Source organism: Monomorium pharaonis, chromosome 9 (assembly GCF_013373865.1).
Source record: "Monomorium pharaonis isolate MP-MQ-018 chromosome 9, ASM1337386v2, whole genome shotgun sequence".
In the NCBI taxonomy this organism is placed as follows: domain Eukaryota; kingdom Metazoa; phylum Arthropoda; class Insecta; order Hymenoptera; family Formicidae; genus Monomorium; species Monomorium pharaonis.
In genome coordinates, this window is record NC_050475.1 from 946,501 (window position 1) to 962,051 (window position 15,551).

Sequence of the window (15,551 nt, forward strand, 5' to 3'; positions counted from 1 at the left end):
TCTTTCTTTTATGTGAATAATCTCAAATTTTGTAGCCAATAGATAATATACTTATAATGGTAAGAAGTATTCCAATTATGTACATTGGTACCTTGTTATTTTTTTACTGATTATGTGTGTATTATTACACGGTATTACTCCATATTTTGTAAGCGCGTGCGAAGAATGTTTATTTGTACGATACATATTTTGGTATTTCTCAGTCTCGAATGTTCTCCAAGTTTCATTCTGAGCATTATTTTTTCTATAATACCTTTTAATGTAGTATTATCTAACTGTGCTTCTATATAAGTTTTGTATGAAAATCTCTTTGCAGTCTGTTGCTGAATTTTTAAAAGGTCTTCCTTCACATAACGAGAACAATTTTGCAAATTTTCATACTGATAATGGAAATCGGACATGTGTGAAAAGACCATCGGTTTATCTTCCTACAAAGGATTATCCTTCCGAACAAAGTAAGTATATATCACAACTTGTAACAATATTATTTTAATATATCAACTAATTTTATTACATTTACAGTTATAGTCACTGAGAAAACTACCATTTTATTGAGATATCTACATCAACAATGGGATAAAAAGGTAAAAAGTACACACACACACACACACACACACACACATATATATATATATATATATAAGTATACACATATGCTACAAAATAATAAAACGCTATGAAAATTATTAGGATACAAGTTTTTACGTGTATTTTAAGCAGTAGTAACACAATAAATAGAAATTTTCTTGTGTAAAATAAATTGGTGATATGTAAAATTAAATTTTAATTTGAACAAAATGATTAATTTTGTTGGGCCAAATTTTACATATTATGTAACATTTTTTGCTTGAAAAATGAAAAAATATTGTGTTAAATAAATCTTTTACAACAGATGTTAGCAAGTAATGCATGAAATTTTATTATCTATCTTTGACGATATTTTTAGTAAATATATCTTTAGTAAATTTATTCTTGAAATTTATAATGTTAATAAAATTAATTTACTGTATTTTCTTCAAAGTAAAATGTGTGTTGTATGGATTGTATGATAGATTATTATTTATTTTCTTGTTTTTACCATACATAGAGAAGCATCCATGATATATACAAGTATCTTATTATTTTAGTAGCAATACAGTTTGTAACATTACTTAGTAATGAAGTATATTACTAAGAATTTTTATTAAAAAGTTTTTTTATTCTGATATTTTTAATCAAACATTTTTAATGAAACTTATAGAACGCCGATAGAAAAAGAGAGTTCTTGTCTACCAATGGCGATCCCCAGGATGATGCATCTGCAGTACGCAGTAAAAGGCCACGTCTCGACCTGAATAATAGTCTTTAAAATATATTACATTTTTCATACGGACGTATATTCTTGGATAACTGATGATCGCATGATACGAATCAATTATTCACAGATGGACATATTTATGGTACAAATTATATCGTTGCTTAAATTTATAAAAGTTAAATGTACTATCTTTGACAATATCTTTAGTAAATTTATTCTTAAGGATTATAATTTTGATAAAAGATTTAAATTTACTGTATTTTTTTTAATACAGTAAAATGTGTGATGTATGGATCGTATGATACGTTTTTAATTACGTTTATTTTTTACCATCTGAATTGTTATGTTAAGGCCCAGTTCCACAACTCACGGTTAAATTAACTGGCCGATTATTCCATTGAAATTGACCAATCGTATTTGTTAATTTTACTTAACGACAAATACGATTGGTCAATTCCAATGGAATAATCGGCCAGTTAATTTAACCGTGAGTTGTGGAACAGAGCCTAAATACTTCAGTTAATTTATTAATTGTAATTGTATTGCTTATACTGCGTTTTTTTCATAGAAATTGTTTATTATAGAAAAAAGTGAAATTACTTAAAAGAGGTAGCATATATTTGTAAGAATGAATTATTATTTTAAATTTGTAAAACATTTATCTTGGTGTAAAACAAACTAGTAAATTTTGTACACAGTATTTATTATAATATAATTTGGTATAGTGATAGTAATAACTAAATTAATAACATTTTACAATGATAAATATTATAATTGTAGTAATGGTATTAGCATCAAATGAATTGTTTTTATATACATTTTATTTTCATTTCATTTCTAAAATGTGTTTGTGTACAAGATAAATGATACAATATCATGTAATTGTATATTATTAAGTATATTACATACATATGTTGTTATTGGTTCGTTGCAATATGTATATAATTTTTGAAAACAAATAATTATTATTTATAATAAATAATTATACGAAAATTTCATTTGTTTATATGTTGACATAGATTAAAATAATTATGTAGCTACTTCAATAACTAAAAACATTTCCTGTAATCTCTCTCTCTCTCTCTCTCTCTCTCTCTCTCTCTCTCTCTCTCTCTCTCTCCTTTGCAAGTTAATTATTTTTAAAATTTGCGGTCAAAGTTTCATGTAACTTCCACTTGGCGGTACTACATGTGTGTACGAAGACGATTGATACGAGATGCGTCTCGTATCTTCGCGCATTCTGTGCATGATGTAATGCGAACATAACCAAAAAAATCTGGTAAAAAAAAATATTGTTTATAAAGAAAGAGAGAGAGAGAGATGTAAGAAGACACGTCGTTTCAATTATATCAAACTAATTCAATGGCTTGTGTTTTGAGATGGGAAATCACGCTACGTGTCAAGTATTCACAAAATTAATCAGACCATTTACAAAAGCCCGTGATTTCGTTACTAAATATAGGATTTATTTTTAGGTTGGAGCTAGTCGTAATTTGAATCGAGAGTCTATTCCAAAATAAGATTTCCAAGAGGTTCGTACGAGCGTAAACGTTGGCTATATTTAGGCGACGTAATTACTCATAATTATCATGTATTAAAAGTTTCTTTACTTTAATACTTTAAGCAAACGTTCGTAGCAATCGTCAATTTTTTAAAACGTTAGAATTTTATGCAGCGATAGTGTTTCAATGTTTCGCAGCCATGTGTACAAGTAAAAATCAATTATATATAATTATTAATAGTTATAAATTTTATTTGCCATTATATTACAATTTTAGGAGTAAAAATGGCGAATGACTTGATAATGAGAGGCAAAGATAGATTACAAGAAATTAGTATGAAATTAGAACAAAGTCACTTGGTGTATTTGCAAACGGACGATAGTCCTTTGAAGCTGCAGCAACGACACAAATTGGAAGGTATTGTCTATTATTGAATTATATAATATATTATTGATTCTTTGTAATATATTTTATATAAAATTTTATAGGTTTTATAAAAGAATATCTTTGTCTAGTACCAAATGAAAATAAATATGTATTTCAAGAAACGGCAGATATTTTGCACAGATCAGCAGCAACAGTGACAGATTTCAGTGGCTATAGAGCGGCTACGGCTTGGAGTGCAATTTCCTTGTATGCAGCTAATTTACTGGCTCAGCCTTGGCGAAAAGAATATAGGACAGTGAGAGTGATTATCTAAAAAATATTTTATTATTAGTGTATGATTGGAAAAAACTGCTTAACATATTTAAATTCTTTGTTGAATTGTTTTAGACGTACAGTGGTTATTACAAACACGAAGTAGAAGCAAATTTAATAGGTGCCGAGTTAATGTTTGAGCAAATGGGCTACAAGCACACTGCTTTAGGTGTACTGACTTTGCAAGGGCCAATCGATCCTGATAAGGTTTCAAATGTCAGTAGGGATGCCATTGTAGCTTTTGTGGAGTGTCAGGTAATGGAAAATAATGGAATTATTTTTATCATATAAATTGGTTATAAATGTAATATACATATAGTTGCTTTTAAATTGTAGATTTTTAAGCAGATATGGGAAAGTGTATCACAGAAATACACTATCTCTTGGTTGGAGGTGTTGGAATTCCGTGAGAACCATGTTGGTGCGCCAGAACAGGCCATTCGAGCGTTAAATTATCGTTTCCTTGAGAAGGTGCATCAAAATCGGGTAAAAGCTGATAGCTACAAGAATTATTATCCACAACAAATGGGTATAGACGTCGTGTCGTTGCATCCATCTTATCGTCACATAATGCATGCTAATTATAACGCAACCATGCCATCAACTTATCAAACGGATTATCGGCACATCGAAGATACGACCAATGTGGCAGTACCGACCAACTATCGATATTATCAACCGATCGATCATCATGGTTTCGTTAATTGTTGCGCCAATTATGGTTTGCCCTCTCATGGGAATAAGTTTTATAGTAATAATGTGCCGAATCCATATTGCGCCACCTTACCAGCATATGCTGCCCGTGTACCAACTGGCAGACTGATAGAACTCGACGTACCGGTATCCGTGGCGAATTATGATAAAACGCACGCTCTCCGTAAATCCATGTCCCACCGGATATCGGACTTGGATGAGGTAGATTTTTACAAACGGCAGTCGAGCGATGGGGATCATTACGAACACGGTAAAAATGATAGAAAAATTGCTAGTAAATCGAATTCCAACGCTAGAAGGGACGGTTACGACACATGGGACTTCGTATACAGAAACCTTGAAAGTTTAGGCTACTACAAGGATCTCGATGATCGAGACAATGTATTACATCATAAGAAGGAACTAGATTCTATTCACATCAAGCACAAAACATTTAGACAAGCGGAAAATGAAGACAAATATAGCGCGCATAGATTGGAAAAGAAAAACGGTAGCAGGATCGAAGTTAACGAAGCGATCGATTCGTCCGAGACCAACGGCGAAAATCATCAGGATATTTTGCCTTTCAAGAAGAAATCCTCGTCTTTCGATTTATCGGATTCAAATAGATACAGTATCGATGCACATAATAGAGATAAAAAGCACAACAGTCAAACTTTACCGATTCCACGCACGCATAAATCATCGGATCAGATAGCGAAGATCGCGGATTCCTTAAAAAATCTCGATATAACACAAATGAGTAAGCAAAAAAAGAAAGAGGAGGATGAAAAGAGATGGAATTGTGCCACGTGCACCTATTTGAATATGCCCGACTGTGACATCTGCGAGATGTGCGCTAAATCGAGATGCAAAGGAAACGAGGATAAGCCACTCGCCAGTGGCGGCAAGGAGTGTCCAAAATGCACACTGGTAAATGAAAAAAATGTTTCTATCTGTGATGCTTGTCAAACCAGTCTGAAGGATTCTCCGACCTACATATAGACAGACTGAAACGACTGAAATCTTTTCGCGAAAGAAAGGATTCTTGCACATTTGTCGTGATTTGTGATTTGCACAAAGATATATTGAATGTAAGGCATAAAATTATTGACCGAATGAATTGTACGTATAATATGAATCTTTTTCAATGACCTAAAATGAAACACGAGTACAGAAAACTTAGAGTATGTTAACGACGCATGTTGTATCTTGATTTATGTAGAGGAGTACAAAGATATTTATTTAATATTATCTCGTGCAGAATGAGAAAAGTCTTGTAATATAATGATTATATATTCAATATTGTATTACTATTATTATGTTATGGCCTACTAAAAATGAATATTAACTATCAGTCGCACGTGTATATCGTATCGATTAGCGTGTAACATTTGATAATTTGTCATCAGTGAATCAAATTTAATCAAATATTAGGCCAAAGCTTATAAAAATAATGTTATCAAAATTAACGAAAAAAATACGCAAGGCGCTAAAATATTACTTATTCAAAAAGTATTTAACATTATATTATTTGCTTTATATATATATATATATATATATATATATATATATATATATATATATAGAGAGAGAGAGAGAGAGAGAGAGAGAGAGAGAGAGAGAGAGAGAGGGGGGGGGGGGGGGAGAGAGAGTATTATATACATACTCCATGTATAAAATTGTGCAATTTATTTTTTAATTTGAATTGTTCGGGGATTTGAAAGAAATTTTATTCTTTGCAAGAGATTTTATTTGATTTCTAAGAGAATCGCAATAAACTAAAAAATTAAATATTGTTACCATAATATGAATAAATTTTATGATGCCACATACATTGCGTGACTAACAAAATTACCTTAAAAAATGACAGTTAATAAAAAGAGAATTTTTTCGATTTGCAATGATAGTCTATGCAATGTTACAGACCGAGAGAGTTTTTTAACGAGTTTTGTGAAAAGATCTTCGGGGCTTGCTGTAAATTGTAAAAATACAAAAATGTTAAAGCTTTTTCAGACTGTGCTATACATAAAGTTATTACACAATAGGTTGCGGATTATTGTTATAAATATTGTAATAATATATATTGTGCTGTATAATTGGAAGAAAACATAAACCTAACCTTTAATATATAACTGAGTGCATCATTAGTTTGATGAAATTTTATCGATACAACAGCATCTATGTTAATGTGTATTGAAATCGTATAGTAGCTGTTATATTTATTTAAAAGTAATAATCACAAATACTTATTTATTCATGCATTCCTTAGTTGTCAAACCATAAACTCGAAAGTTTGAACCATGATATGTTTATTAAAATAATTCTGCGTTTGTTTCTCATTTAACATCATTTTATATTGGTGAATGTATATAATTTTACACGTAAAACAATATGCTAAATATTCTGTTTTCATAACTTTGTTATTGCATAAAACGATATCTTGTTGATTAACTTACGATTGGTATAATGTGTTTTGAAAAATAATTGACAATTTTGCTAAATAGAAAAAGATCTTTAACGATACTTGAGCTAACGTACCTTAATTTAACTATATAGCTTTTTATTAATTAATAACATAGCATAATTAAGATTTTTTTATCGACTATACTGGTGTAGCCTAATTAATGCGTGAGAATAATACAAAAGATGATTAAAAAGATGGTGACATTATGTTTATATACAAGCAAGACACTGAAATATTAGTAAAATAAAATCATTGGAAAAGTAGAAAACAAAAATCTAGTATCTCTTGAAAAATGAAAATCTAGTACGGTGCTTTTTAAATATGTGTTTCAGATATACGCTCTATCTCATACGCGATTAGCACAAATAATCTTTAAAACCATTTATAAAAGGCTGATATCATAGTAGAATTGATATTTTTTTCATCAACAAAATGCATGAAAATATGACATAAAATAAGCAATGAAAAATATACATAAATGGTTATATCCTAACCTCTTGTAAAGTTTATGTAAATTAAATAATGATCTATTCATCTATTGCACACAAGTAACAAATTAATGTAATACGCATACTATATTTCTGTAAAATTGTTATTAAATGCGTTATCAGAAAAATCACTTTTGTAAAAAAACCAGATGATTATTTTTAATAGAATGCATATATATGTAAATTATTATAACACAAATAATTAAATAAAAAAATATATATGGAAAAATTTATCTTATTTAATTTGACAAAGAAATAATAAAGATTAATAAAGACTGATAACAAAAAGGAACAATAAGAAATTAGTTTAGGAAATTATTAGTTACCAGCCGTTTTCATGACTTTTTCTAACCACTTGGAAGCAGCTTGATGAATTTTTTTGTCCATTTTATCTGTGAATAAAAAAAATTGACAATAAAATTATTATACAAATTAATGTATTATAATATTAAAACTTTTCATTACTTACAAATTTTACATTTTCCTTTCATGGGGAATTGTATTGGTAACATGTAAGGATTTTCACATATAACGACGTATGGACTATCACTTTCTCCTTCTGGGTACACTTTTCTGTATTCTTCCCGAGGTAAAACGTCAGTCACCGTTATGCAACCTAACAAACAACTTGTGGGGTAGGTTTCAGGAAACTCAATTATGTCTAGAATATAGAGATAAATGTAATTAAAAATAAGATGAGTATCTCAACATCAATTATTTTTTACAAACCATTTTTTTTTAATATACGATACATTTGTTTTATATTAGATATTTCTTCAGAGGAAGGTACTTTAGCAGCCGAAGCTATCCATAATCTTCCTCTATGCGAAGAATACCAACTTCTACCCTCGTGCCTAATAATGTCAAAATCGTGTGTTATGATAATTACATAATTCTCACAAGTTATCTTTACAAGACACTAACCTTTTTATACCCGCTACGAGAAAAGATGCGTAAGGTTGATGAATGCTCAAACATAGGCCTTGGTCGAACATTTCTAGATATTCTTTATCCTGTATCCTGCTTTCCATATTCCACGTGTGACTTTTAACTCTTCTGCTTGTTCCAAATACTCCCGTCTCGACAAACTTGATATAAGAGTGTATAATGAAAAAAGGTGACTGGATTGGCAATTCAAATAAATTTTTGACATAATTTTTATCACTAATTATAAAAAATTTAAAATCTTACCGTTGGTCGATCAAATTCTATTGTTGGACAAATATTTATATTTTCAAAGTCACCATACGACAATGTGCAATCAAGATCTTCTGACTGCAAGTTAATAGATTGATCTTCGTCGACTACTACTCTTCCCATAAAATCGATCTTAACTTTTCTATCTAAACGTGACATATGTTTGCGTGCTAATGCTTCCTCTTTTTGCTTCTGTAACTTCTTACGCTCATCATGGGAAAGCCAAGTGCTGTTTGAGTGATAATAATCTGACTCGTCATCGATCACTTTGGTACGACGGGCACTGCAAATTAATTTGATAATATCTAGAAAATCTTAATAAATATTACAAATACATACCTATTGCGATCAAATTCGAGAAGTTTATCTCTCTGTTTAAGAGACTCTTCGAGATCTTTATTTGGTTTTTGATCCATTAATTTATTATACAAATTATCACCCTGCTTAGTATTGCTTTGAAGTAATACTTGCTCCTCTGGAGAACAAACCAGTTCTCCACAAAAGAAACATGGTCCTGAGCCTTCTTGTACACAGACTATTCTTCCACAATTAAGACAATTATTAATTAATGCGTGTCTGTTTGCTTCACAATCACATTTATGTCTTCCTATGAAAAAATTATTTATTCTAAGCATTGTTAGATATATGTATAACATTAATACAAATTCTTGTATAAATACCTTTTAAAAGAACATTTCCATGTGACAATAAATTAACAAATTTAGTTTTCTTTTTTTCAATTTTCTCAGATTTGGCCTCTGGTTTTACAGTCTCTTGCACCTGGAAAAATAGTACTTAAACTGCTCAACAATTTTCTAATAGTTGTTTAATAATTTACTCTTTATATAACCTAAAAAAGACTATACTTGAACATTTTTTTTTCCTTTAACTTTTCCCTTTTTTTTATCATTTTGTTTCTTTGACATGTCATTGTCGTCACTTGTTTTCTTGTATCTAACTTGATTATTAAATAAAACTGGAACAACAATATAGTAATGTAATAATAATGTGAGTTTTCAAAAATTCAACTTTATCTATAAAGCACTCACCACGTTTCTTTTTCAATTCCGTTATAAATTGCCTGTGACTTAGATTTTCATTATCTACTAAGGTTTCAAGGTAATCATCTAAATCTCTTTCATTTTCTATTTGTAAAATAAACCTGCAAATTTGTGATAACGTAACATTATGCAAAAAATATTAAATATAAAGAAAGTTTCATCCATTGTACTTACTGGACTAAGTCATCTGGAACTATAAAATCTAATAATTCGGACAATTTCGTTTGCAACCATTCCTCCATGATTCCTAATCAATAACAAATGAATAATGATAATTTTCAGTTTATAATAATGTTGAAACAATCGAAATATTGCACGTAATATTTCAATTAAAAAAACGTGTTTGCAGCAAACAATTGCTACATATATGTTAAAATTATGTATGTGCATACATAAGTGCGACTGATCTTCTTAAATCTCCCCTAATTGGATAATTCTTCTTAAAAGAGGCCTCTGATGGATTTCCGACCCAAAGCCCAAAGATCCCTGATATCCGACCCAAAAAAGAATCACAGTACCATTTTTTTTAACCGGGTTAAAAACCCTAGACTAATCCTTGGGTGAGGGGGGGTCACGATTGTGTAGTAAGCCTAAAGGGCAATCTACAATGGAGTAGTGTTTTATGCCCGATGTCTTCACGTCCAGTTATATCTGGTTATATCTTGCGGTTTGGGTCGGATATCCACGTGGGGAGTTTCAAGAAGAAGAAGAATCTTGCGGTTAATATATATCCAGCAAGATCGCGTGAATCGTGGCGGCACGTGGTAATTGGTAACATATACATATATATAACGCGTGGCTTGTTTTGCCTCATTCTAAAAAAAAAAAGGAAAAAGAAATATCTATATGTTACGAAAATGGCAAAGCTCAGTTCGTATTACACGCTATGTCCGCTCATCGACCAGCAGAGCTTACTGGGTGTCGAGAAGGACAAAGAACCAGGCTGCGCTGTTGTGACACTTGGCAAAAATATAATTATACGATATAAGGTTACAGATGCTTGACGTTTTGCACTTGAAAAATTTTAACTGGTAGCTTTCAACGTTTTGATGTTTAATGCATATTATATGTATGTATTTTCAGCTGCAAGACTTAAAGCAGATCAGCAGCTGGTCTAGCAAAGAAAGATTGACGACGCAAGTCATCTACGATAGGTCCAAACAGCGTTACGTCGCTGTGTTTAACGATAGAAAGATAAGAGTTTGGTCGGAGGAGGAGACAGACTTGAACAACATCAAAGGATACAAGTTTCCATCCCCGCTTTACACTATTCTGTCGTATGGTGATTCGTCGCCCATTCTTGTTCAGCGAAATGGAGCTACAGCCACCCTAGAATGGGCCATTGACAACAGGAAGACGTGGACGAGCAAGGGTATAATTAAGGCTAAGGAGATATTGTTTGATTGCCAGTTGATACATTTAAATGAAAAGACGAGTTTGTTTTGCTTAACAAGAATAGAAGAGGTCTACAACTATGTAGTAGTTAAATTGGAGGACGTGACCTGTTTGGAGAAAGCCGATACCATCCGGAGGACAGAATTGAAACGAAAGTCCGAGGATCTCACAGGGCACGTGACGATATACCACAAGAACGATGCATACCTGTTGACTTTATGTACGTAAAGTGGTTGTTTCTTTTTTCTTCTTACACATACACACACTCACTCTCACTCTCACTCTCAAGATGGTACAACGTGATCGATATCCAATTATTTTAGGGTCACACGGCAGATTGTACAGTCACTCGTTGACAGAGATCTCTTCCGATATGGAATCTAACAGGTTGGTCAGTGTAATAACGGGTATAAATACAAAGTATCCTGTTGTCATGACGCATCTGACCGAAACAACTATAGCGATTTATGGTGCTGATATCACAGATGAAGGGGCTATACTCGTGATATACAATGTACAGTTTAAATCAGCGCAAGCGGTACAAAAGTTGAAGCTTTACACCAACGACGCCAAACTCTGGAAAGTCGAGGACAAATTATTGCTCGCGGCAAACAGACACTTGGCTGTCGCGCCCTATCGCCTCGCGCCGCAAAGAATAGCTGCTATGTTGGGTTCATCTTTACGCTTTAGGAGCGAGAACGATGGAAACGCGGACGATGCGGACGATATTGTTGTAATACAGGAAGCGACAGTGGCACAATGGGACAAGAATCGAACGTGCACAAGAAACGCATCAATAGGCCGAATACCTTCCAATATCTCGAAAAAGATTAGCACCTATTTAAACGAGGGATGGAGCGATGCCACGATACAAGAGACGTTAATCCCGTTATTAATGGAGTCTGGTGACGTTGCGTCGATCTGTTGGTGCCTCGACACGTTTCAAGATTTGCCAGAAAAATTACTGGTAGACCTTTTGGCGTTTACTTTGAAAAGTCCAGATGAAGTATTCGTCCCTTTGAAAAACGGCACAACCGATAGTACATTGAGAGCAACGAATCCCTACTCAAGAGACAATTTTCTCGATAAAATTTTTAGCGTTGGTTATTCCAGTGTTTCTTTGTTACCTCATCTGAAAACCGGTGTAACTTTTGATCAAGCACTTCGACTATTAGAATATCTAATGCGCAAATTGAACGAGGAAACGGACTCGCTTGACGATAATCCGCAACCAAACGACCAGCAATTGTACGAGTGGTTCTGTGTGCTTCTAGATTCTCACTATCAACATTACTTATTGTCGCAAGACACTAATGTTTTAGAGCTTTTCAATCGACTGGATTCTATCCTAGAGGAACATGTAAGTGTTCTCATGAAAAAATGCATGCGTGCAATCTTTTATTTTGTTTTCTGCACACAACACTATCGTTCTTTTTTTCTTTCAGTTTCAGTTTCTGCAAAACCTTGCGAATTTGAGACCTATAATAGACAGGACAAACAATGGAAAATCATTACGATCTTCTTCAAGAAAACATAATAAATTTTACTCTATAGAAGAAATAAAACTTTATTAAATTATAAACGAGAGATACGCGTATCTTTTATGTAACACTGTTAGATGAAATATGTATTTTTTTTTATACGTACATATTTTTCTATTTATTTTAATTTAGCAGAGAGCGACGTAGAGGGAGATAGACGAAATAAATGTCGCGGAGATATTCAACATGATTTTGATGTTATTTTTAGCATCTCTCGTTTCAACTTCCTTTTCGTATCGTTACACTAAACGTAAAAACTAAAATCAAGACAATTATTCAATCATACAAGCTACAGCGATATCTTTTATTATTAATATCGCAAGTAGAGTCTCTACATTTTGATAAACGTGTACATCTCTGAACTAGAATAAGAGCATGTACATATTTAGAAAATATTTAGAACACGAAGGCTCACGTTAAGAGCGGTATTGTTTGGATTTTCATTTTGTATCTATTTCAATTCATCGACATATGGAACAGTAGATAGATTGCCGATTGCACCCATGGACAATTTTCCGCCACCAAGTTTTTCGGCTACCTAAAAGTTGTAAAGAAATAGCCGCTTTTAATTAAAACATTTAACATATCACTCTGGATGCGTAAAAAATGAGTATTTTGTAATGTATTGAAAGAATAACAAGTGGCAAAAGGGGAGGAAGAGGGGGTGAGGGCAATTACTAAAAATAAAATTTGCATACCGATTTGACTTCGGATGCAGTTAATTTGTCTACTTGTGCAACAAGATCAGATGGTTTGTACACACGTCTCTTGAAAATTGCTTCCTGTCCCATATTTTCCAAGACCGCGGCATCATTATCCGCAGCATATAATATCTCCGCCTTTAACGTAGTCTTGCCGCGCGCGATGTCAGCATCGGAAAGCTTGGGTGATCTTAGATACGCAGTAGCAACTTTTGTTACCTACAAGGATATAATTATAACGCACACATGTGGTGAAAATTAGTGTGATTGTTAGTCATTTATATATTTATTTAGTTTTTAAACGACAAAACTTACGGAACCGACGACACTGGGTAACGAGGATAGAACAAACCCAAACAGTCCAGAATCGCTGTAAGAAGCGTAAAACGCCGAAAGGGCAAATTCGTCGGTACTTGAACTTTTGGAGACCGTCCTGTACATTGGAGCTACACTGGAACCCCATTTTACACGAGGACCAGAACCAATTGCTCTCTGCAACACGGCGCTAGCGAGGACGTCTTTCTCCTTGTTTAAACCAGCTGCTTCAACGGCTACTGCTACGGTGGACAATTCGGAGAATCGTTCCTTGCGAAGTTCCCCTCCATGATACTTGGCAGCTTGCACGGTATTATCTTCCGAACTTACTTCTAGACTCGAAGCGAATTGTATCGCGTCTGACAGCGGTACGCCTGTTGCTACAACCGTGCACTTGGAGCCAGTAAACCAATTATTGACAAATTGTTGCAGCTAGAAAGAAAGAAAAAAAGAACGCCTAAGATTCTCTTGTGCCACACATGCAGATTAGTAGTTGCAACATTGGGATGTACGTACAACACTTGGACTGAATTCGCCAATTTGTCTCTTTGGCGAATATATAGAATAGCCTAGTCCAGTACGATAAGCCGCTTTGTGCAACAATTCCATTACACGGGTAGTGTTGGGCATCATGGACAATTCATAGCGCATTCTAGCGGGCAGTTGATCAGATATTTCCCATCGTAGGAATAATTGCCGGGTGGTGACATCCTCTAGGAAAGTCAAAGCCTTGGCTCTGTTGCACAAAAATGTATTAAGAATTACTCGATACAATTAAGTAATTAAGAAACTCGAGTATTAAGCAATAAAGTAACAACATACAAATTATTCCTTGTAATTTGCAATGTGTATGCAATGCTTTCACGGTCAGTGGTCGCAGTCAAACTTCCACCAAGTTGCTGGATATTCCTAGTTATTCCGAAGGTTGTTGACCTCTGGGTGCTCAGGCCAGCAGCAACTCGGATATGATGCATCACGCCTTGCGTGTCATACGTCTCGTTGCGTGAGCCAGCTCTAGAAACAAAAGAAGCAAGATGAGAAAAATTATTTTCACCAAAGCAATCTAAATATAATATCTATAATATTATCTATTAACTCGCAGTATTATTTTTATACCTGAAGACAATCGATACTCGAGCGACAGGACTATTATTATCAAGCGCAATGACTGTCACCTTATTATTCGATAATACCTGAAGCTCTGGAATTGCAACATTGGAACATTGAGCAGCTGTGGCAGCTGCTGCAGCTGCATAATGCCTTACCTAAGGTGATATAAAATACAACAGGTAATCAAAGAGACATACAAATACCTGAAGAATATATCTTTAATTATAAAAATATATAAACGCAATCGTATGTGCGCTGTACTTTTTATTTATCTATAATAATAATAGTATTTTAAGAATGACACAAGAGTGGGTAGGATCGCGAATGTTCAATAACAAGATATAATCAAAATCGATATTTTACATGACAAGCTTAACTCTACTGAGATGACATTGTTGATATCTTTTGCGAGACACGCGATCGCAAAATTATCTAAGATATTTAAAAAGTTAGAGGAATACAACACATCGTTCTACAATGATTTACATAACACCTGCATTACTGACAAAATCAATGGCGAGTGAAAAAGAAGTCTGGTGGCGTGAAAAGACGCACGATCGCGGGTTTATGAGATTCGTTATACCGTAGGACTACGCAGAACGGGTGATCGCACAGCGGAACAAGCCATTTCGTGGTGCTTTCCGTCAGAGAAGTAAGGTGTGAGAAACAGTACAAGGTACAAGGACCAGGAGCAGCTGCCAGGAGCAGACCACCACTACACTAGTCGACCATAGTCGACCATAGCCAACAGACACGGCGGACATGGCCAACGGCGCCACGAGCCTGTGTGGTGATTTCTCACGTCCGCCATTTTTCTTCAAACTAGAAAGTAACTAGCATAAATGTTTTACAGTCGGACCTCTCGCACAGCGCACCAACTTAGCAAGAACTATGCAAGAACATATATATACAGGGTGAGTTTTAATGGCTGTCTCAACTTTTTACCATGAGAGATGGAATTACCGACTGCAATCTTAGTACACGACATATGCATGTGCAAATGCCGTACATGTGTGTACTAAGATAAATATATATATATATATATATATATATATATATATTTATATATATAAATTATATAAGAT

The 15,551-nt window shown here is 33.5% G+C and overlaps 5 protein-coding genes across 9 annotated transcripts; 3 read left to right on the top strand and 2 right to left on the bottom strand.

Annotated features, from left to right (window-relative positions):
- On the top strand, nt 1-1,596 carry LOC105835967 (DET1- and DDB1-associated protein 1). Its single transcript, XM_012679669.3, has 4 exons — nt 1-59; nt 317-455; nt 523-584; nt 1,241-1,596. The coding sequence occupies exons 1-4, from the start codon at nt 57-59 to the stop codon at nt 1,346-1,348; spliced, it is 312 nt and encodes a 103-aa protein (XP_012535123.1). The 5' UTR covers nt 1-56; the 3' UTR covers nt 1,349-1,596.
- An 852-nt stretch (nt 1,597-2,448) lies between these two features.
- On the top strand, nt 2,449-5,659 carry LOC105835972 (protein tamozhennic). Of its 2 annotated transcripts, XM_012679690.3 has the most exons (6): nt 2,449-2,700; nt 2,773-2,829; nt 3,076-3,216; nt 3,288-3,487; nt 3,574-3,753; nt 3,835-5,196. In XM_012679690.3, the coding sequence occupies exons 3-6, from the start codon at nt 3,084-3,086 to the stop codon at nt 5,194-5,196; spliced, it is 1,875 nt and encodes a 624-aa protein (XP_012535144.2). In that variant the 5' UTR covers nt 2,449-2,700; nt 2,773-2,829; nt 3,076-3,083. The 2 variants fall into 2 exon arrangements, with proteins under 2 accessions (XP_012535144.2, XP_012535136.2); XM_012679682.3 differs by lacking the exons at nt 2,449-2,700; nt 2,773-2,829 and adding an exon at nt 2,836-3,008 and having other exon boundaries at nt 3,835-5,659.
- LOC105841010 (activating signal cointegrator 1) lies at nt 3,360-9,957 on the bottom strand. 3 transcript variants are annotated; one of them, XM_036291669.1, is made up of 12 exons: nt 9,797-9,956; nt 9,579-9,651; nt 9,393-9,505; nt 9,210-9,319; nt 9,024-9,123; nt 8,683-8,950; nt 8,338-8,626; nt 8,071-8,267; nt 7,876-8,000; nt 7,616-7,807; nt 7,473-7,538; nt 3,360-3,495 (listed from the first exon to the last, which is right to left on the bottom strand). In XM_036291669.1, exons 2-12 carry the CDS (start codon nt 9,644-9,646, stop codon nt 3,446-3,448), a joined length of 1,578 nt encoding a protein of 525 aa, XP_036147562.1. In that variant the 5' UTR covers nt 9,647-9,651; nt 9,797-9,956; the 3' UTR covers nt 3,360-3,445. The 3 variants fall into 3 exon arrangements, with proteins under 3 accessions (XP_036147562.1, XP_036147561.1, XP_012543567.2); XM_036291668.1 differs by lacking the exon at nt 3,360-3,495 and adding an exon at nt 5,922-6,166 and having other exon boundaries at nt 9,797-9,957; XM_012688113.3 differs by lacking the exon at nt 3,360-3,495 and adding an exon at nt 5,925-6,166 and having other exon boundaries at nt 8,071-8,234.
- A 45-nt stretch (nt 9,958-10,002) lies between these two features.
- Nucleotides 10,003-12,525, top strand: LOC105841009 (nucleolar protein 11-like). Of its 2 annotated transcripts, none has more exons than XM_012688110.3 (4): nt 10,003-10,393; nt 10,488-11,019; nt 11,123-12,159; nt 12,245-12,525. In XM_012688110.3, exons 1-4 carry the CDS (start codon nt 10,034-10,036, stop codon nt 12,371-12,373), a joined length of 2,058 nt encoding a protein of 685 aa, XP_012543564.1. In that variant the 5' UTR covers nt 10,003-10,033; the 3' UTR covers nt 12,374-12,525. The 2 variants fall into 2 exon arrangements, with proteins under 2 accessions (XP_012543564.1, XP_012543565.1); XM_012688111.3 differs by having other exon boundaries at nt 10,003-10,168.
- On the bottom strand, nt 12,525-15,217 carry LOC105841011 (cytochrome b-c1 complex subunit 2, mitochondrial). Its single transcript, XM_012688115.3, has 7 exons — nt 15,050-15,217; nt 14,473-14,621; nt 14,179-14,370; nt 13,873-14,092; nt 13,357-13,788; nt 13,039-13,260; nt 12,525-12,878 (listed from the first exon to the last, which is right to left on the bottom strand). Exons 1-7 carry the CDS (start codon nt 15,092-15,094, stop codon nt 12,792-12,794), a joined length of 1,347 nt encoding a protein of 448 aa, XP_012543569.2. The 5' UTR covers nt 15,095-15,217; the 3' UTR covers nt 12,525-12,791.
- Between the last annotated feature and the right edge of the window lie 334 nt (nt 15,218-15,551).